Source organism: Pelecanus crispus, chromosome 3, assembly GCF_030463565.1.
Source record: "Pelecanus crispus isolate bPelCri1 chromosome 3, bPelCri1.pri, whole genome shotgun sequence".
Taxonomy (NCBI): domain Eukaryota; kingdom Metazoa; phylum Chordata; class Aves; order Pelecaniformes; family Pelecanidae; genus Pelecanus; species Pelecanus crispus.
Window position 1 is genome coordinate 68,215,644 of NC_134645.1, and position 22,732 is coordinate 68,238,375.

Genomic DNA, 22,732 nt, shown 5'->3' on the forward strand with positions numbered 1-22,732 from the left:
CAGCAATGGAGGAAGCCATTCCCCCAGGTCCCAGCTCCTCTGGGGCTCCCACAATGGGACAGATGCACTTGTGTGAATGTCTGGATGCCCTCAACCATCCCCATGCTGGATGCCATGAGGAAGATACTTTTTCAGAGTATCTCATCAAATTAATCTCAAGAGCTTTTCCCATTCGCTGGCCTACACCAGCCTTTGCAAGAACAGGCAGCCAGTCTGCCTACCTTGTCTCTTTTCCAGTCTTTTGTTTACAGGAAGCCTCCAGGCTGAGGACACACCAAGAGGTGCTGCAGCTGAAAAGAACTGTGTGCCTAGGTCAAAAAGAGTAGAGAAGAAAGTGATGTAGTGGCTACTTTATTAGGTATTTATAAAGACTGCTGTCTTTTTACTGTTTCTAAAACAAGAAAAAGCAGGATCATGCAATTAACATTAAGTTTACACAAAATATATAAAGCCCTGAATTTTAGTGAAAATAATTATTTCAATTCAAGTGTTGCTTGCACTGACATATGAACTTCTGACTTCACTTTATCTTCTCCCACTGGCACTGAGATTGGAGCCATCCCAAAACATAGTTTAGTGCCTTTACACTCTGCTTCGGAGATAGATCCTCTAAAATGGTTTGCCTCTTGCAAATCGGAGGCTGTAGTTTTCCGCAGCTGACTCCTAGGGCAAGGCTTACTGGCAGCCGTCTCACTCAGCAGGGTGTCTGGGCTTTTGGGGTCACATGATCAGAGTACTAGAAATGTGGGAAGGGAGAAGAATGTGCTGTATTCTACACTGAGTCACTGTTGTATGGATCTTGTTTTAAAATATTTGACCTGTTGAGGTCTTATCTGCTGTGGCTTAAGTGTACTCAGCTAGCACAAAGACTTGGCCACTAGCATTAAGCTATTTGTCTCCTTTCCCCTCATTGAACTTTAGGCTTGAGCAATGTCAGCTAGGAAACAGACTTAATCCAGCATTTTACAAGCACCATGATAAGCATATTCACGAAGTCACAAATGAAAAGCAAAGCTTCTTCAGTGCAAATATTATAAAGGGGAAAAATAATTGAAAAAAAAAAAAAGCACCTGCAAAACACTTTATTCTGTGGATATGGTGGCCTTGTACTTTTTCTCACATGTTAAGATGTGACAATCAACACCACCTATACTTCATGTGAAATCCCATGATCAGAGAATGGATTATTCAGTTGAGTGGGTATTATGTGAAAATAATCCAGAAAAACATACAAAAGAAACACCCTGCATACAATAACAAGTGGGCTTTCCTTAAGGATGCCTCACTTCTTGAGAACCCCAACTGAAACAGCAGAGTAGACATAAAAATGGAAGGCGTGATTAAAGTGCCACTGTAAACACAGATAACTGTGAAGCAATTAAAGGAGGAAAAAAAGGTGGAGGAGCAAAATTATTGGAATGGATGTATTTGTTAGCAATATGATATACAATTAAAGTGGGCATACTTGGTGTTATAGGAACTCCACAAGCTATTTCAAACTAGATTTCCTAGCTGTTTCTGTGACTTCTGTCACTGGTGTTCTTGGTGTTTCACAAGATTTAATGCTTTTACCTTCCCACCACTGCTGTGAGATAGAGAAGTGTTACGGGCTGCAGTCCTGCAGACCAGCACACTCTGGAGTGCGGCGAGGTGGTTGTCAGCTCTGTCACTTGCTGGCATTAACCCAGGTGAGACGCACAAGGGTGATGGTGCTGCAGTCTCAGCGCAATCCCAGGCTCCTGCTGCAAACCTTCCTTCTGTCAGCGAGTGCAAATGTACGGATGAGGTGCCTCCACTCTGACCCAGTGCTACTCTTGGTTGATGGATAAGCTGGTGTTTCAGGCCCCTTGACAAAAGCCTCCATTGCCCTCACCTGCACATGCAGGACACTGTGTGTGCATGAGGTGAGGGAGGGACATGTGTGTGATCCTCCTAGGAGCCATTGCTTTTAGCAACAGTGGCCTCCCTTCTGCTCTGCTCCTCTCTAGTACCTGTCTCGCATAAATTTCCTTGGGACTTGTTGCATGTGGTCCAGTGTGGCAATCACCATAGCTCTGGGGCCACTAAAAGGGCCAAGATATTGTTGATATTTTTGTTACATTCAGTCAGAGAATACTCTGTACAACTTCCCAGACCTTCACCTTTGCGGAACTTCGACTGCAATGCCTCTTGTTTCATGGCAGGGTGACCAAGAGTTTCCCTTTTTACTGGACTCTGTTAAGGAACAGAGTTCAGGGTTTGCAGCTTTCAGCATTCAGCCTTTTATTGCTCATGGACATTGTGGGCATTACACTTCTGTCCTTGACATGGTGGCTCTGCCATATATTGTTTTGCCCATATGTAAAGATGTGCTTTTTTGTAGGGACAGATCCGTGTCTAGTGTATGCTTTTTCTTAAATGCTTTTCCCTGTTTTTTGAGCTTGTATTCTTCTGGACATAATCACAGTTCTGCCTGGAATGCATCAAACAGCACTTTCTCTCCTTCCCTCCCTTCATCCCACACTTACTTTCTATTCCTGTGCTGCTGCTTTCCTATAGTCCCTCTGGCTCTTTAATCACAGAACTCTACAGTAGCTAGAACAGTGGCTGTTCGGAATGGCCGTTTCTTTCTTGTTATTCATCATGTGCTTAATCTCCTGAATAAAGATAGTCAAAACATATGCCATCAGACAAGTGTGCCACCTTTTCAATGCTTTGCAATCTTGGGCATCCTCCAGGCAGCTTCACACCTGTTTGGAGTGTGTGTAACGGTGGGTGAAGTTCCCCTTTGAGTTGGGAATCTTTTGAATGAAAGCTTTTCTTAAACTGAAAACACAAAGACCATCAGAGTTCAAAACTCTGCTTGAGTGACTCACCAGAGCCCCAGGCTCATACTGGCAAACTCTTTAATCCTTCAGGACTGCAGACTTTGAGAACAATGCATTTGTATGAAGAAGCACTTAAGTTTTGATGTTAGCAAGAAAGTTTCTCCTGTCTTTGGACACCAGAACGTTTTACCAAAAGCCTGTGCAGTGATTCTAGCAGGAATTCTTTACCTTGTTCTTCTGTGGCACCTTATTTTCCATTTGACTGCTGCTTCCCATCCTGAATGCTGGATGCAGCATTTCAGTGGGATGGAGAGCCTGGGAAGTACTTTGGGATAGACAGGGTTAACAGATGTGTAATTCTGCTGACTGACTTCACCCAGACACTCAGTTTATAACCCTTCAGAAGCAGCACCACTAAGGCCAGCAGCTGGTACCCTTATGAAAGCGGTGCCAGAGGACAGTCACACTCACAGTTCTCCCAAATTCTTGTGCAGCTCTGACCCAAGCCTCTTGTGTGAGTAAGAGAGGTCCAGAGGGCAAGCAGGTAGATGCAGTGTAATAGCAGGGATGAGGATGAAGTGTTAATCAGGGAGGGGAACAGGAGTCTGTAGTTCGCCCACTGGCGATACCCAAGGATACTTGAAGGGATTACACCTGTGCATCCCCTACCCCAAACCCCATCGCCATTAAGGCTGTCCCTGCCCTGAGTGAAAGAGTGGGCAAGGGGCTCTCCGCAAACAGCCCCATGTCAGAAGACAGCCCTGCTGGGACCCTGCCTGCCATTTCCTTTCCCTTCCCCTACCTCAGCGGGGCCAAGGCAGGAGAACAGGGCTAACCATCTGGTCCAGGGGTATAAAATCAACAGACATGCTTTGAATGGAAAAATGCCATTCAAAGTATGGTGAAGCACAGAGCCCTTTACTGGAAGATCGCAGTACCCGGCACCTCGTAAGTTTGCCCCTGATTATAGAAACAGCTGGAGAGGGGCCTTGCACTGCCGCCCGGCAGATTTTCTTTGGATGGAAAATAATTTTAGTCTTTAAGTGTTGTAAAGCAATAACCCAGCACAAGAGGAAGTTATCATGACCTGATGTGTTCCTTTTTTTTTTTTTTTCAGACGAAGGAGCCCCACAGCAAAGGAGACTCGCTGCCCAAGCCCGAGCCCAGGCCCCTGTGGGGCGGCGAGGAGGCAGGTACGGGCAGCGCGCGGCAGGGCGGGCAGCGGGGCAGGGGCGGCACGGGACGAGCGGGCAGAGCTCTCTGCGGGAGGCTGCTTCTGATGAGCCTTTATGCAGGGCTGAAGCGCTTTGTCCCCAAGCCAAGCTTAACTGAAGGATGGTTTTTGTGTCAAAACGAGAGGTAGGCTCTCACCCACTGGGTGTTTGCTGGACGACGACAGCAACAACAACAACTGATGTGCAGGGCCAGCCACAGGCCACAATGCTCCTGAGGAACCATGCCATGGCATAATGAGGAGAAACAGAAGTATTGTAACAGATCTGTTTAATAAGCCGTCAGTCAGAGCATTGATCTGCTATGTGAGCAGAACTCTCGTGAGCTCCCAGCAAGAGTCCTGTGAATATGTCCGAGGGCAAAAGTGGCCACTCGGTGACCCTGGTCTGTACACAGGAGGGCCAAGGACACGAGGGCTGCGCACATGAGGAGCCTTGTTAGTTTTACAAGAAGGAAGAAAGTACAGCATAGACAGCAGGAGCTCAGTATGTCAAGCTCACACATGTCCTTCTTACTCTGCCTCTATTCTGTCTTTGGGTTTTGCTTTCGGAAGGGGATGTGGGGTTTTTTGTGCCTTGTTTGTCTTTACTTCTCTGTATCTTATCATAAGCTTAGATCTTATTTACAAATGAAAAGTGTATCAGATGAACTTAGGCTGTTGGTACTGTGGTTGGATGACATGTCAGAACTGCATTTAAGCCAAGAAAAGAAATGTCCCTAAAATGCTGTGGCTACACAATGCAAATGTCCCAGTAAACATAAACTGCTCCTAGCATGACAAGTAGCTGTCAGATCCTGAGGCAGATTTCACTTGAACGGTTTGGGGATTTTCTTCCTGCTCTCTTTTTGCCATTTTTGCCACTGTCCCCCTGGGAAACATCACAGAAGCCTCTGTCCCCTTTAGGAGGAAATCTTTCACTTCCTCGCTTTGATTTTGAATGCTTAATTCTCCTGATTAATTCCCCTGACCTATAACCAGTCTTGGCTTCTATGCACAGAGGTTAAATGCTGATCTAGACGATAAACTTTCATGAAACAAGTTTAGAAATATATTTAATAAACTAAACACTCTCACTCCTTTGTGAGATCTTACTGTGGTGTGTGAATATTGCAGGTTACACTGATTCCTAAGCAATGTTTGCTATAGCCGTAATACCTTTTTTTCTAAAATATGGGAGTCCACAAAGGGTAGCTCCACTGATTTAAATAATTTGAGTGGTGCTTTCTTCTGCCTGAAGTGCAGTAGGCCAGTGACCTGCCTTACCCCTCTGCCAGCTGCACAGGCAGTGTGAGGGCTCTCAATGACCCTCCCACTCTCTCCTGCCTTCTCTTCTCTACCAAAAGTTATTGTCCTCTCAGCTAGATCAAGAGCTGCTTACATGTGAATCCAGATCTGGGGAATGACCCAGTTAAAGATACAGTATTTAGGGGCCATTTCTTGGTGGTGGTGATGGTATGGGGGTGCTCTTCTTTTTCTTACCTGGGATGATTAGATATCCAGGCTAATTTCACTTAAAGCAGAAACAGTGCTCACGGTTTACCACTTCGGGACCTAGTCCCAGGATGGCTGAACTTTAAGGACTCTTCTGCCATGACACAACTGCCCTAAATGGTTCCTTCAGTGTGAGATTGCACCAGCTGGCTGGGCAGGGACACTTGGGATAACATCTTAATCATCTTTGATTTTTACTTGTTTTCCCATGGTTCTACCTAAGAAGCATTTAACAACTACTTCACCGTATCAGTTAATTGAACATTATTAAAACCCAGTTGCTTCACCATAGCAAACTTGGTAGCCAATTATTAGGCGTCTGTAAAAATGCCATTAGAGGGCTAAAGCAGTGTTTCTTCCTAGGTTTCTACAACAGCAATCAAAGGTAATCTTGTTTAGCACCTGCATAATCCCTTCAGTCAGGACTAAAGTAGTATGTTTGTATTCCGGTTACATATTGGCTCTTGATTATGCCAGAGGACTTAAACTGCTTTGAAGCAAAAGCTTGAACTCTTGGGTTCCCAGCCCAAAGCAGAGTGAGTCTTATGACTTTGCCATTTTGTGCTGTGTTTATGTGACAATATTTTGTGTCCTTGGGGATGATTGCAACAGGCAAAATAATTCCTTGGTTGGAGGATAAGGAGCAAGAAAAGACAGGAAATAACCATGAGAAAGCCATTTTTAAATAATTTCTCCAAATGATCTTGAAAAGCTCTGTCAGAGATCTGTCTGTCTTAATGAAGGAGCAGTTGTCCTAAGCCTACTTTGACCTTTGAAAAAAAGTGTGTGAATTGTTTACAGACTCAAACCACAGCTAAGATTTGTAGAATTCTCCCACTATTTATCTTACATAAATATATATAATATATCTTTTGGGCTTGCAAAGTAAATGGAAACAGAAACAAAGGCCTGCCATCTATGGTTTCTACCACTGGACAATCTTGAATCGCTGGGCATAACATTAAACAGTGGCACAGCAAAAAAGACATTGCTATCCATTCTTCACAGGTGGCTCTGCCTTCATCTGAGCTCCACCTGTTCTTAAACCATGGAGGGAAAATGCTCTCCCTGCACCAGTGCAAATGCAACAGGCAAATCACAGGAGGTGGGAAGCTGTCCTTACAATGCTTTGCATTTCCACGCATTCATTGAGCTCAAAGATATGTTGTTAGCAAGAAGCAGCTCTTACTTTTCTGCATCATTTATCTCAAGTTGTTCTTAATAATTTGGATCTAAAGTGCCTATTAAATAAAGCTCAAAAATGTGTGATACTTAATACCTCTAGTTTGCAGTGCCAGGCTTATAGCAGTCTTGCCAATTCTTGGAACTTGATGATGAGTCTCATGATATTTTAAGTTTCCTTTACATATGCCTACCTGCTTGACCTAGGAAACTGTGAATGGGGTTTAGATACTTAATATTTGTGGCTGAAGAGAAAATGTGAGACTGTGAAGCACCTGGAAGCTCTGAAACCAGAAAGCAAGAAGAACAAATTTCCTATTGATTATTTTTATTTAAAAATGGTGTGTAAACAAATTTTATAAATTGGGAACAGTGTCTGGACTCGTGATTTTGGAATGCTTTAGGTTTGCAACACTGTTCACATTAGCAGCCATTTCATTTGCTGTCCTCTGTTCCTGTCTACTCAATTCACTTCACTAAAGCATTTCACAATTGAGCTGGTAGTGCCACTTGGCTATCCAGCACAGGATTACTGTAGTCTGAGCAGTGAGCACTTACTTGTGCCATGCACTGCTCATACCAGGAGGAAAGCAGCTGTCCCTGGCCCAAAATACTGCAGTTCAAGAGCTCAACTCTGTGTGATTTTTTGACCTTCATACTGAATAGGTCTATATTAATAATTTTCATCACGATAATGAGACCTACAGTGTTTACTCAACCAGTTTTACCAAAGCTATTTGGGATCTTTCCCAGTCATTTTGTCTTCAGGCTACAAACCAGACTATTTTTCTAAACCTAGTCTGCTTCCCAAATACTATTTCCCATTATTACATCTGTAGCACTCATTCAAACCAGCATTTCAACATTAGACATAATATTATGATCTCAGACATTCAACATTCATGAGGTAGGCTGCTGTCTCTTCTCTGTCTTCCTCCCTTCCTCTCCACACTTGAACTTTAAAATGATGGACTTATGTTAATTTGAGACTTTAGAGTTTGCTTGGATCATATTTCACCATGAGGACTAGAAACTCACTACTAAGAGAGAAAAAGAGAGAGAGAAAGAGAGAGAAAAGGAAGGAAGGAAGAGAGGGAGGGAGGGAGGGAGGGAGGGAAAGGCAGAAAGAAAGAAAAGGGAGATTTTTATGAGACTGAGATCCCACAATCTTTTTCATGTATTTGCATGTGCTGGGCCTGATTTTCTGCTGCTTAGTCCAAAGCTCTGCAGAATGCTACTGCTTAAATTTGATATAATTTTGCACCTACCATGGTATTCACTCTGGCAGACATCAGCAGTTACCCAAGAAGCAAACCAACAGATAATCAGTCTGTTGGGTTTCCAGGCTTAATGCACTTGATAACATAGGTAATTTAGTGCTCTCAACTACACTTTGTAGTTAAAAGCCCCTTGAACAGTGTGGGGAGAGAGGTGTAGATGGCTGAGGTCTAGTTTCCATTTTTGACAGTTTCTCTTCAGAACACATGCATGGGAAGATCTGCTTTTGCAGTGGGAATTAAAGGACTGTCCCCTTCTGCATGAGAATATATGGTGTCTCAAGGGAACAGCAGCCAGAGAGACAGAAATGTAATAATTGGGGCATTTGCTGGAAATTTTCCCTAGGTGCTGCAGCTCATCTTGCAGCTCCATTTTATACATTTCTGCAGATTGCGCTGCAAACCATGATATGCGGTGTAATTGAAAACAGCCTATACAGTCAAAGAGCAGATGGAAGAAAAACAAATAAATAAATAAAAAGCAATCCTGAAGGGACAGTAAAAGCCATTCTTTCTTCTTTCTCCTCCTTGAGAAGTTAAAAAAAGCCTCCATGAGACCTGTTGCTTATTTGACTGGCAAGATGCTATTCCACAGTTCAGTGCAAATGTTGAGCCCAAGAATGGTCCTCTGAAGTCCTGTATGGATATTCTTGTTTGGGAGTGCCAGAAAGCTTCCCTTTGCACGTGTGGAGTTCACACTGAAAACTGGACAGGTGCCCCCATTTGGGAGCTCACAGTCCTCAGTTCAGTGCTCTTTGCTGTCTGTGAGGACTGGAAGCAGAAATGTAAATCGTAAACATACCTGTGTTGGAAATGCAGAAGCATGGCGTTTCCCCCATAGCAAGCTCCCTGAGCTGACCTCACTTGAGTGCAAGAGCGAGGATTGCCCCACGGACCCAGCCCTTCTCGCCAGCCCTGCCTTCCCCCCCCCTCTCATCACTCTGCACTCCAGCTGTGCTTCAGGTACAGAGCAATGAAGTCAGTCAGTGCCTCTCTGCAAGGAAACCATCAGTCTGATTCAGATGGCTGTGGAAGCTAAGAGTTTGGTTTTCAGACTCATCAGTCTGATGGACATCATCAAGATGGACATTTTTTTCTCACTTTCCCGCATCAGCTGACCATCACACTTCGCTAATTTTGTCCTTTCAACACAACATTTTTTTAAATTGATCTCGAAACCAGCCTTGGTATTTTTCTTGCCAATGTGTGTCTTTTTGAGAAAACTAAGATTTTACTTCCCAAAATCTAACAATTTGGTAATCTGATTTCCTAATACACAAGTTTTGAAGATTACAATTTCAAGCCCTTGGCATTTCTCAGTTTAATGAAACATCAGCTCTTATTCTACTTTTCCCTCATCTTTTCCAACAAAGCTCTTTTTCCTGACACAAAAGCTAGCACAATTAAAAATGTGATGAAACTGCTCTAAAGGCTCAGCTTGAAATTCAGCTTTGCAACTTATAGAAGATAATTATTTCACATTTTGTTTTTCTTTTAATGTATTCATTTATAGACTACAACATGGTAGCAGATCAAAGGTCTAATAGAGCTTAATTGCAGTTAATATAAATGTCTCTCTGTGTCATACTGAACTTGCACTAAAAAAGAAATGTAACAGTCTGGGTTGAAGGCATGTGAAGTCATTCCAGATTTACCTGCAGGACAGCCTCGTGCCAATCTGCAGCCGCCAGTGCCAGGCAGCAAGCAAGGGTCCATGGCAGCTCAGATGCTGCAATTTGGAAGTCTGTGGTGACCACCCATTCTAAATTTTTCATGAAAAATTGTGTTTGGAGTATTTGTAGCTCCAAAGAGTTTTTTCTCAAATACCACCCAAAACCATAATCTCACCTTTCTTCAGACCTCTGCAAAGGGGGTGGTGGAGTCACAGGTTGTCACTCTGGTTTTTGTGGCAATGAATACAGAGGAACAGTCAACCATTTTTCTGTCTGAGGAGGAGAAGAATCAGTCCCTACCTGTGTCCTTTTCCCTCCCCTGACTATGAAAGAAAGCTAGATGAGCTGGGTTTAACTTAAAAACCTTCAGTGGTGGGGAGTCCTCAATACCCCTCTACTCCTTTCTTTCCTTCTCCAAGCATTATGTTATTGTCTTTCGAGCCCCGTTTTCTCAGAGACCCCATGCAGACAGACACAGAGCTAACTACTTGTATTTTTTAATCTTTTTTTTTTTTTTTAATTTGCTTCTTGTTCTGTTGAGTTATAAATCTGGTGGTTGACATACTACAGAATATGGTGAAGGAGGCCAGCACCAAATTAGCCAAGCCCAGGCCCTGGAGGGCTTTCTTCCAGTGTGGCAGTAGATGCTATTTCTAGAGGAACTGATACATTGGTGCAGTGCTGAGGGACAAAGGTAAGGGAGGGCAAGAGTACAGAAAAGAGGCCACTGGAGACAACAGCAGTGACAAGGAGGCACCACATCCATTGCTCTCCCAGGTGCCAGAAGGATATCGAGGGCTATTTTCTCTTACCCTAACATTTACTTCACCACCGTGTATTTTCCAGCCAATATCTAAACTGTATGTTTCCCAGCAGGGATCTACATCTTGGCTAGCAAAACCTAATGGAAAGCCCTTTTACCTGGAATGTTGCCAGTGAAAAGAACTCCAGGCCTTATAAGAGAGAGTGTTATATTTTTGAAGGGCAGTATGAGGGGCATCATCCACAACACTTTTGTGCAGTTATTCAGCTGAGCAATAAATCACACAGAAGCATGGGTTGTTGCAAGATTAATAGCGAAAGCTCTAGGAAAATGTGGCACAGAAGAGAAGCTGAGTGTCAGGAGTCTCCTGGATGTTCGTTTGGATTGCCTGGCTCCTGCCCAAGAACTATTACTATGTATTTTATAGGCATTGAAATAAACTTAAAGAAGTGGTTATAAAAAAACCCCACATTAAAAAAGCCATATTGAAGGATGCCCCCACAGAAAAATTAAAATACTCAGTTGCTATAATTTTTCTGTATTTTTTTGCTGTTGTTTCTAAAGGTGACCTTGAAATTGGGAATGTGCCCATGTTGCTTCCTTGCAAAGAAAAAAGACAATATTTTGTCTTTTGTAACACAAGCGCAAGGTCTCTTTGTATTGTATTTTTCAGCAATATATTTTGCAAGAAAAATCTGTGTGACCACACTCCTCAAAGGGTGAGGTTCATCCAGGAAGGGGGAACCCTAACCAAGGTAGGGTACCGCATACCGGCACGTCCATGTTCATCAGCCCTTACCATCACACAGCAGAAATGGATCCCATAACAGAACAGCCTGACCCAGGAGGCATTTAATTGTTTTCACACCAATGCAAATACTCCAGGGTAAACGTATGTGAGGGCTAACTAAGGCTTGCTATTCATTATCCCCTAATTACCTTTCAAGGCCTTAGGCAGACAGCTGGCTGTCCCCAACCAGCTTTAGGAAAAAGGGGAAAGCTTCCTCAAAGAAACCTACTGTGTCTCCAGCTCCTACACAGGAGATAGAAGGCTTCTGTCCACATGAAGAAAAAATGCATGTTGTAAATTTTTTCACATAAAATGTAGCAACGACTGATGTCTATGACGGTATTAAAGGCTCAAAAGCCTTCCCACTTCTCAGGAACCAGGGGGGCAAAGGGTGTGATCCCAGTCACCGGTATGAAAAAGGATTAATTTTAAGTGATGTCAACAATCATATCATTCCTTGATTCCCTCTGTAGTCTCAAGGAGATACTTATACCCACTTGGTTACTGTACACCTCAGAAGGCAATTTGTGAATATCAATTCAGTGGTTAGGGAAATGAATTCAACACCTTTTATTATAATCAGACTTTAATATGTTGGAGGAAATGGCTTAGTTTACCTGAGATATGCTATCATTTTTATTTAGCCTATCACATCATTCAAACAGCATTGTCTAGAGATAATTACTGAAGAAGACAAGCTCTTGTCTGCCTGAAACACAGCAGCATAAACTCATTTACTGCAAATTAAAACAGATGGAAAAGTGCTGTTGCTTTTAATATAGCTGCACAAAAAATTAAGTTTGCAAGTATGTTAAAAGTCATTGTAGCAAATGCAAGATTGTGGCTTACAATCTAAGTCCTAAACAAAGTATGTCAAGCATCCCAGTAAAAATAAGTGAATTTATTCATAAGAAGGAATCAAAAACTATAAAAGAAACACCTCTCAACAAAAGTTTTGGATGCCTATGGACAACCCCAGGGGGGGAAAAAAAAAAATGAACAAAGATTTCCTTAGAATAACTCAGGGAAAAGTCATAAATATAGAAACAACAAATAAAGAACTTTTATTCTATAAACACACGTATTTATCATCACATGGGTGTGAATCATCCCACTAAAACTAAGGAGGCTACTTGCCTTCCTAAAAATAAATACACTGGTCAGTAGAACTGAGAGTATACGTTCTAATACAGGGTGACCTACCATGCCCTGGGGTCTATACATATCCTTCAAGATGAAATATGACATCATCTGCAGGACTACTTTAGAATCAGACTGTAGCTCAGGAGGAGCCTGATTGGGGGATAGAGATACTTCTCCATCTGCAAAACCTTTTTCCTCTTACGTCTGTTGTTACATGACAGATGTATCAGAATTGCAACACGGTTTTAACCACAGAAACTACAGGTTCTGCTCTGCTGGGCACTTGTTTGCTAGGCTTTCAGCATTGCACATCTTCCAGCACCCACAAGAATGTGGGATTTTGAAAGGCAGTGAAAACTGAAGGGACACTGTCTGCATGAAATACATTCAGTTTAAAGCAAGAGTTAGAGGTATTCACAAGTATTTCACTTATGCCAGAATTACCATAACTGTTCAGGCTGGTTTATATTATTCTTCCCCCCCCCCCCCCCGCACCTCCCCCCCAAAAAAAAAGAAAAATTCCTCTTCTTCCAGTTCAGGAGGGACTGGCTAACTGAGGGGCAGCATGGCAAACTCTACACTAAGTGTTTTGAGAGGTCAAGTAAGTGATTTTGCAGTGTTATAGTGGTGCTTAGAGGGGCCCTGTAGGTCACTCAGCCAGTCTCACCCCGAGGCCAGACTATAGCCTGCACTGGAGCAGGTCAGTGTGGCTTTGTCTGGTCGAGACTTGGAAACCTCCAGGGACAGGTTTCCTTCCAACTCTCAAAGAAGCCTGTTCCCAGGCTGCATTACCCTCCTGGTGGGCATTTTGTTTCCTAATGTCCAAGCTGAACACTCATCTTGCTGCCATTGCCCCCTCTTGCACCTTCTGTTACCACTGAGAAGAGTCTGGCTCTGGTGTCATTGTAGCTCCTCGTCATGAAGTCATAGGCTGCTATTCAACTGCCTTTGGCCTCCTCTTCATCAGATTACACAAACCTAACTCTTCCAGCCTCTCCTCAGTGGTCCTGTGCACTAGACCCCTGACCATCCTGGTAGCCCTCCATTCTGGCTCTCTCCAGTTTCTCTACACCCTTCTTGAAGTGGGTGGCCAAAACTGTGCACAGTTTCCCATATTCTATTTGACTCCACCCTATGAAATAAAAACGTGAGAAAATGATCTCTTTCACTTGACATAATTTTGAAGACGACTTTGAACTCATGATGTTCTTCTGAAGATGACTGTAGCTGATGATGTTGCTTTCAGAGTGCTGGCTTCAATTTGAAGCAGCCAGGAAGAAAGAAAGGCCTGAGGGAGAAGAGAAAGTGAAACGCAGGAGCAGACTAAGGAAAAAAGATCACTCCAAGGAGCAATGGAAAGGATAGAAAGAAGACAGAGGAAAAACAAGGCTGAAAAAGAAGAGCAAGGGAGCAGTGCAGAAAATTATGCCCTGTCACTATTGTTACACTGTGATCCAGGACAAATGTAGACAATATGATCTGCTTAGCAAATGGGGATGGGTCATGTTTGATCTCATTTAAGCTAACAAGTTTCATTCTCCAAAGAGGGGAAAGCCAATGGCAAAAAGAGTCCTCCAAATAGTTGCCTCGCTCTACGTCTCACTGAGTATGTTGCTCAGGAGCTTTACCATGACAGCCCTGGAAATATATCTTTCATTTATTTCAGTCCCTTTATAACTCTGTAGGAGCATTACATTTCCGTCTTGGAGGGGGACGTCCAAAATACCCTCTGTCAGGGATATTGTCTCAGCTTTCTGTGCTGCCCACTTGCACCAGCATATCCAAGCTTGCCTCTGCCTCCGAGCTGACTGAGGAATGAATGACTGAACAAGGAAAACCAAATCTGGAATTTGAATTGGTCCTCCTGGAAATGCTATTTGAAATCTTCCAAAACAGTGAATAATTTGTCCATACAAGGACTTCCTCTAAAAATTACTTCATTGCATTGAGGGCAGAACACTACCCTTCCCACAACTCTGCAAAGATCTGACTAACAGCAACTTGCTCAAGAGTTAATGCATAAGCAGAACTTCACTTTACACAAGAAAAACTGTCATATTTTTGGACTTGGCTTCTGGGGGGTGGGGGGGGGGGGGGAAAATCACATGACAAAACCAAAGAGGTGAACAGCCCTGACATCATGGGGGTTGGCAGTGTACTCCAGACCAGCCAATGTTTATGGAAAGATGAGGGCGAAACTTCTCTCCTCTGTGCATGGTAAAGACGTGCCTTGCCAGGCAGGATCAGAAAGGGCTTTCATTGTGTTCGCACCTTGCTGCCTTGCATACCTCCCTGGAGTTTTTGTAGCACAGATGGGACTGTATCCCAGAGTTTTTGGAGGCAAAAGAGAACCGATTCCCATCAGAAAAGACAGCCTTGAAAATAGCATTCTCTTTCTGTAAGATTCAGAGCATTGTTTGTGATTCTTGCAGCCCAGAATGGCTCTACCACACTCTGCAGTTTCAGTGGGATGTTGTGTTGTGCATGACCTGCCTTCAGCTGTTGTGCTGTGTTGCTATGTGCTCGTGCTGACAGCTGTTGTGTTTTGCTCCAAATTAGTGCCTGCCTTTTGCTCTGGAGTGAAGTAATACCTACGAGCAGGGCCAGATTCCAGTTTGCTATGGAAATGCCCCCAAAACAAGTGAAAATACTACCAAAACAGATGCTTTGTACCCATTTCCTGATCAGTCACACACGATACTTCCTCTTTCTATATGGAGTTCCCCACACACTCCCACACTAGTTCCTTTTTTTTTTTTTTTCTTTCCGAGCAGTCTAAACATTTCGTGTTGTGAAAAGAATTCAGCATCTCAGCGTTTCCACCTTTCATGTAAGCTGGCCCTGCAGAAGTGTCAGGATGCTGAGCCATGCTCATGAATGATGGTGTAAGGCCTGAAAGCCTGTTTTTCTTCCTGCGGAGGCAATTCAAAGTAAAATGTGATTTTGAAATCTATTTAAAGATCTTCCAGGAAAATGATAATGAGTGATGAAAGAGGACCTTTTACAAGTCAATAGCTGTAAGGCATTGACCAAATAGTTTTTCATCAGTTTAGTATTTGTAAATTGCTTTAAGAGCATTTGAATTGCCACTTCAGTCCAACCAAAGGTCCACTTGGCTCAGGACCACATCTCCAGTAATGGTCAGTGTTAGATACCATTCAGAAGTGTTCTTCAGCCTGTGCCCTCTGCAGTACTGGTAATCATTACACATTGGATGGTTACCTGAAAAATGGTTGCTTTTATTTTTTCTAAGTAATCAGTCAAAGGAGACACAGAAATAAAAGTAATAATATTCTCAAAACATTCTTGAAAATGGCAAGTGAATGGACACTCAAAGCTTAGCTTCATCATAGTTGTTTGTGAATTTAAACCTTATAGCTGTGTTGTACAAGGTGGTCCATGGACAGTTTTCCAAAAACTGAAACAATCTCTGAATTAACAGGATTTGAGAGACACTGTTAAAGGGGAAGGCACAAGATACTCAGAAACACTCAGAGAAGTTTATTTCCTATCCTGGCAGCCACAAATAGGCTTATACAACAAAGTGAGACCTGATGTCTCGAGCTCATAATATTCTTCAATATTTAAAAACACCACATCTGAGAATAAAAATGTGTATAAAGAAAAAACACTCATTAATGAATTAATGTTGGTTCTCACAGTTTCTAACATAACAGCCTCCCCCCAGAAGAACAAATCACATTTTCCTATTAAGCTGTCTTTAACAAATGTGTTCACTAGTTCATTAGTCATTACTGTACACATAAGTATGTTCCAGTGAGCAAAAATGCACAAATAGAAGTTCTTTTATATTATTCTATGACTCAGCTCACACAGCCAAAGTGACGTGGAAGTTTACTAGTTGCGGCTGCAGCACGTAAAGACAAATATACTTGAAAAAACAGGGTGAATGCTCTGACGCTTGAGTGATTACAGATATTTCATCAGTGAGACCTGAGACTAGATGAAAGAGGTATAAGTTCTGTGTATACTGTTCAAATTAGAAAAGTTAAGCAAGCTAGAATAAATATATATTAAATGAAAAACGCGATCACAGTGTTAAATGTATATGTATACATAACACTGAAAATGAGAAAAACGTGGTTTGTAAAAAATACTTTAGAGTGCTATCTCTAGACAAAGCTGGGCATACTTTACTACCATTTTGAAGCAGGTAAAATGAAATCAAAAAAGTGTTATGCAGAGAGTTACTACTCAGCTGAATCTGGGATATGCAGCTCATTGTGTATTTTATACTTTCATATCTCAAATGCTGGCACAAACAGATTTTCGTGCTTTCTGAGAAATTTCCTTCCTTTCTCTGCTCCTTGTGCACCTATATGTCATTTCTGTAAAAAGTGCTAAAAATCTTAAAATTGTGGAGCAGGTCAAAACTAGAGCTTTATTTGCAAACCTCATGGAAACTGGGAGAAGGCAGCATTTGATTTTGATTCAGAGTCCAACAGTTGTGATTTCAACCACTGTTTAGAGTCAGTCAGTCTGGGTCAGTCACTAAATGAGCAAAACTGTTGTCAAGTTTTGCCTTGTAGGAGGTGGGCTCTATGTCCAACAAGTTAAGCATGGGATTGAAAGTCACAAGCCCTACAAAATGCGTATTTTATTTCAGGCTCATCATATGACAATGACCCAAGTCATCCAACTTCCCCATCTCTTCATTCTTTAAAATCTTACTGTTTATCTTTGCCCATGTGAGGGCTTTAAAAGAGCTCTGGATAAAAACATGCATAAGTGAAAATCATCGCTAAGTGAAAATCATGAATAATAGCACTAGTAACACAATTCCCTATAACAGTAGAGAAGTCCTCAGTGCTACGCTTTGCAAGTGACTAAAGCTGCCATTGACAGCTACATTGTGCATAGCTTTTTTTGTACTTAAACTGTGTATTTGCCTTCAGTGGTTCATATGTCTACACAAGTGGTACAGCACCAAAGGCCAAAAGTCTTGTTTTCAATCCTCTATCTCACTGGACAGTACTTTGCTTAACCTCCTTATGCTTCAGTTTCTTCACCTGGAACTTTATCTGTATTTCTAAAGAACTCCGCTCTCAGCATGATACGAACTGCTTAGTAATGTTTCCTATATTGCACCAGGCTGAGATGTGTTTGCAACATGCCAGAGTTTCAGGAGTTAATTTTTCTAATGCCCTATTAAAAATACATGCAGAAGGTTGATTCTCTTATTCTCTTTCTCCTGGTCTTTTTTTTTGTTTATTTATTTCCCAGAAGAGAATATTCTACAGCATTATTAAACCTGTCTTGTATGAAAGATCAGTGCATGATACTCAGCTAGGCAGAGCAGAGAGGTGTTGCGTTCATCTCACTGCAGGTATAGAGATTAGTGTCATGCTGAGAATTAGGTACCAGTCACACTGCATTCGCCAGTAATCCAGTACGCTAGACCTGCTCTTCCCCATTCCTGTATGCAATATTTTCTGCAAAAGGCACAGTGTTGTAAGGTTACAGAAGTATCAGCAACTACTTGGAGCACGGCACACTTCCGAATCTGTATCCTTTTTTCACGAGGTAAAATGACAATGCAGCCAATGTGTGTAAGGTGAATGCTACTGCGCTTACTGTTTGCCTTGCACACTGACTAGGCGGGCTGGGATACGCATCTGCCTCCAGCTTCAGCTGTACCAGCTGAAGAGGCTGTGCCCAGGTGCTCCTCACCTGGCTGACAAATGCGAGTTAGTGGGAGCTCCCACAAGGAGATCTGCCAGCTGATCCAAGGGTTGGTAACACCCACCATGTGGATGCTGACGAGCAGCTGCAAGACGCGCTGGAGTGAGGAAGCCCTTGCTGAAGGCTGGAAAGGTCATATAGTCACAGGCTGTGGTCTGTTGCATGATTATTCATGGGTGGGTGTCTGTGCTTGTCAAAACCTCCTGATTCTTATCCTTGAATTGGATGAAAATTTTGAGATAGTCAAGCTTGAGTTAAGAGGAAGAGACAAGAAACCTCAGATAAAGTTGTTGGACCTGATATAGGTAGCAGCAAATGCAAGTCTATGTTATGCGGACAGCCAGGCTAGATGTTATAGCAGCACTTTTTGGTCCTGAAGTCTAGGAAACCTATGGCCAAAACACTTGAGCTTGGCTGCCTGAAGTTAAGCTCTTTTTTGTGGAATCACATAAAGCATTTATAAAAGAGTAAAGGCAGCTTCTATCAAAGTAAATGAAACCCATATCAAAGGTTGCCAATTCACTTTAGGGCTTAAGGTGTTAAAAAAATTTGGACTAATTGGAATACTACAAAGGCATTCACAGTGCAATAGGTGACTGAACAGGTTTGAAAGCAGCATCTGGAAGAGAAAAAAAGAAATTAATGCTGCAGATGTTTGTGGCTTTTTCTTTCTGTGCCTGCCTGTGTAACAGCTGTGGGACCTTTTCGTCTTACAGTAATATTCTTTGTGGTGATCATCTGCTGTGGGAAAAGCACTTTCCTGGCATTTCTGACATGTTGGATGGTGGCAGGTGATGCTACCAGTTGCCACTTCAATGTGGATACAGTTATACTTCCTTCCCTTCCCCCCAAATCTGGATCAGGTCCTTTCTCAAATCACAAGAAAACCTTTCAGGTGTCAGTGTTTCCAGGTCCCACATTTTTCACTGTGATCGGTAGCTCCTGCTGGGAAGGAAACCAGGGCTGCAGCAATATCAGATACCTAGGTAGGATTCCACCAAGGTACAGCAGATTCCTGCAGTGTCTGCGCTGGCTCTTGCCATCCTAAGTTGTCTGTTTACAACACATGTAATTACGCAAATGAGGTTGGCAGATATGGAATATATATGGCTGTAGAGTAAACTTAATCCAGTTATTAGAATGGGAGAAAGTTAACTTTGCATTTAATTTTTCGTTCTGCCACAGACTTCCCTCAGATGAGACACATTGTCTACCCTGTGGTTTAATTCCCACTTTTATAAAATAGAACTAATACTTCCACATTTCTCTGAGATGATATCAGGCACAGTGCAAGACAAGATAACGTCAACTAATTTCAAGAAAGCTGGTATGTCTTGTCTATCCAGCACAATACAGAACCACGCAGGGCTGCTAGCTTGAAGCCAAGATATATAATTAATCCTTGAGGAGCACTATGGAGCATTATACCAATGTTAAAAGTCTTCTCCCAAGACCATAGCTAGACTGAGCCAGGTCAGGAATCTCTGCCTATCATGTATGGTATTTAAGCTTGTCCTACAATTTTATCTTTTTATATAAATATTTATAAATCAGGAAAAAAATGACCAGCTCTCTCACGGTATGTTGACAATATGATCCTTTAAAATAATTCCACATCTTTTACATGCGAGGCTTCAGAAATAACAAAAAAAATCACCTGTGATTCAAAACCACCTCTACCTACCTGTGAGTTTCAGGCCCAAATTCCTTCAACTCAGCATTAGACACTGCCTGATTCAGGTCACAGACGCACTGAGTTGCCTCCAGGGTGCTTATTTGTCTCTTCCGACCAAGGAGGGTACCTTTGGTGACTATATGCTTACCTCAAATGCCAAAACTTAAGAAGGGTAAATATATTATGACTGAGTATATAAACACATATTTTGACTCCATTTTGGACCAGTTACCTAGGACAAAATTAACTCTTCTTCCCTCACCCTCTAGCTTAGACTAATTAGCCTACCCTCAGAAATACTGTAACAACCCCACTGAAAGCAATGGACTAAGATAACTAAGTGGCAAATATGTCCTAAAATAATAGATTACTACCCTTATAGATAAAGCCCTCTCTAGCATGCATGTTGTCCATCCTTCTGCCCAGGAAACCTCTTACACTTCCTGAAAGAAAATCTCCTAGAAATAATAAAGAATATTAAAGCAGTCAACATAGTGGCAAGAGACATGGTGGTATCACCAAGAGGAAAAGCATTAAGACCAGACAGTGTGAGCCTCCCTTTAGCAGGCCTCTGTTTTCATATCCAATTCATCTCTGAGATTCCAAGTTGCTGTTTTGAGTTAGCAGCCAGCTGAACCTCTCTCTAGCAAAAATTCCTCTCTTTGACTAATTTGCTCACTATTTACAGCATTTGGTGCCTTAACTCCAAGGTTGCTGGAGGGCTTACAGGCTTAAAGAGATCTTTCTTTTAAGATAATGAACTACAATGGTGATGATGGGGGTTTTGTATACACATAAAAGGCATTGAGATATCATGTTAGCAAACACCTTGTGGAACACTAGATGAAGAGATAAGGGAAAGACAGATGACCTGATAGCTAGGTGAGATCAGCTATCATTTGTATTTTAGCACATATGTTCAAGTGTGAGGTACAGGGAAACTTGTGCAGATTGTATCCTTGATAGAAAATGCCTAAATCTATCTCTGCTATTATCCTTCAAAATGCAAAGTTTTGGAAGGAAAATCTGAGCACCAGATTCAGCAGACAGTGCCTCCTTACAGTATTCATTCTGGAGCACGTACCAGCGCCTCACGTTAGGCTGCCTTGTGACCAAAGGAGACCAGCAGACTGATTTAATAGCATCACTAAGAATCTTCATTTTTCTCACGAGCCTTTTTTTATCACTTCTCCATCTTATGTTTTCACCTCCTTTACCATGCTAGCATTATTCAGTTCTGATAAGACCAAACTCTCTGCAGTCACAGCACATTATTTTAAGTTCATAACAACAATAATGAATTCAAGTGTCTGTCATCCAACCTGGTTTTATGAGGACTCTAAGCTAGAGAGGCTACACAACATTGCGAGGACTTATACTAATCTCGGGGGCGGGGGGGGGGGGCAGGCACACTCAGAGGAAGGCATACAAATGTGCTGCTTCTGCAGTCCCCCCTCTCTGACTGCTATGGGCTGAAATACCTGCAACATTTGGTCATAAAGTCACAGTGGCAACAACTCCGTTAGACTCAAATCAGTGTGCTGGAATTAAAGTGGAAGTTAGGGCCATCATTTATCAGCTGTTTTAACTAGAGGTCAGTGCATCTAAAGGATGCTGTAATTTTCCACTGCTTTCTACAAGGACGGGAATGACTTTTTTTCTCAGTACAGCCCTGCATCACTCTGTGATCCTGTGAGCGTAATCCCTTGGCACTAAAGCCTCTTATTGACAATGCAGTAAACCTGCTCCATAAGCATCAGAAAAGGGAAATAAAAGACGTTCCAAATTTGTGTTTGGCAAAATATGACACTGAAATCAATTAGAGGTTTCCAGATCGATAGGGGCTTCAGTCAATAAACCTCCTGTCAGAACAATGTCTAGCAGACCTGTTGACAGCATTTGAAAGCCGATTTAAAATCTCAGTTGAGGTTGTTATTAAAGCTGTTATTCAGTTCCTTATCTATTTGCTGCTCCTTGTAGGCATCATTTGTGGGGGCAGCCTGAAGGTCTTGACTGAAAGTTTTGGCTGTTGCACATGAATCTTAATTACAAGGTCAGAGACAAGAATTTGTTTGTTGGGGATTTACAGGAGGAGAAGAAAAGCTTTTGAGATTTTGCTTCAGAGGACAGATCCTGTTAGGAGCGCAATCGCCTTTTGTATTTGGGGACTATGTCATTCCTGCAGTCCAAGGGTTGAATTCCTTCTGTGTTTAATTAACCCAAAGCCAAATACTGCTGAAAATATTTGCAGAATTTTAGGAAGCTTCCTTCCAGAGTCAGCCAAGTAATTCTAGGAACAGTTCAACCTGCTGCATCCTAAGGTCTTGATTCAACAAGATAAGTAAGCAGGAATTCATTCATTCAGCATTGAATTCATTGCCAAACTGAAGTTCAGAAGCTATCTGAGAATCTAATTCCTGAAGGATGGAGACACTGAGGTACATTTATAAATCTTCCTCTGCAGCAGACAGTGAGGACCAGGACAGAATCAGAGGAAGAGAGCTCACAATTTCCAGTTACCGTGTGGGCTGCTGAAGCCTTTGACCTTCCTGAAGGGCAAGAGGGAAAAGTTTCTGTGTGCATCGTCAGGCAGGACTAATGTCTGTCTGTCCACCGCAGATGAAGAAACCCTCCAAACAGCGACACTTCTCTAGGGAGACAAATTTCCGCAGTCCAGCTACTGCTGAAGGTGCTTTGAACTGCATTGGTCAACACAGGCCCACACTAGTGATGTGCCTGTGTTCTTTCTTTAAGATAAATCGAATCACATCCCTCCCGGCTTTACATTGGGCATGTCCCAGTCTCTGTGTCAGCAGGACCCTGGGGTTACCCATATCGGTAAGCCAGCACATTCGTGCCTGCTCTGGCCTTATGCCTTGGTTGCCCAAGGTTCCAGCAGAGTCTGTATCTTTCTGCATCCCTCACAGCCCAGCAGTGGGGCCCTGGTTTGGATGCTGGCATGGTGAAGAGCTTGATGAGCATCTGTTTACCTAG

The 22,732-nt window shown here is 42.5% G+C and overlaps 1 protein-coding gene across 1 annotated transcript in view; it reads left to right on the forward strand.

The window, feature by feature from the left end:
- SGK1 (serum/glucocorticoid regulated kinase 1) overlaps nucleotides 1–22,732 on the forward strand; it is an 80,322-nt gene that overhangs the window by 47,497 nt on the left and 10,093 nt on the right. The window contains exon 3 of the mRNA XM_075708454.1: nucleotides 3,925–4,000. Coding sequence (XP_075564569.1) covers nucleotides 3,925–4,000 — 76 coding nt within the window. The remainder of the gene's footprint in view (nucleotides 1–3,924; nucleotides 4,001–22,732) is intronic.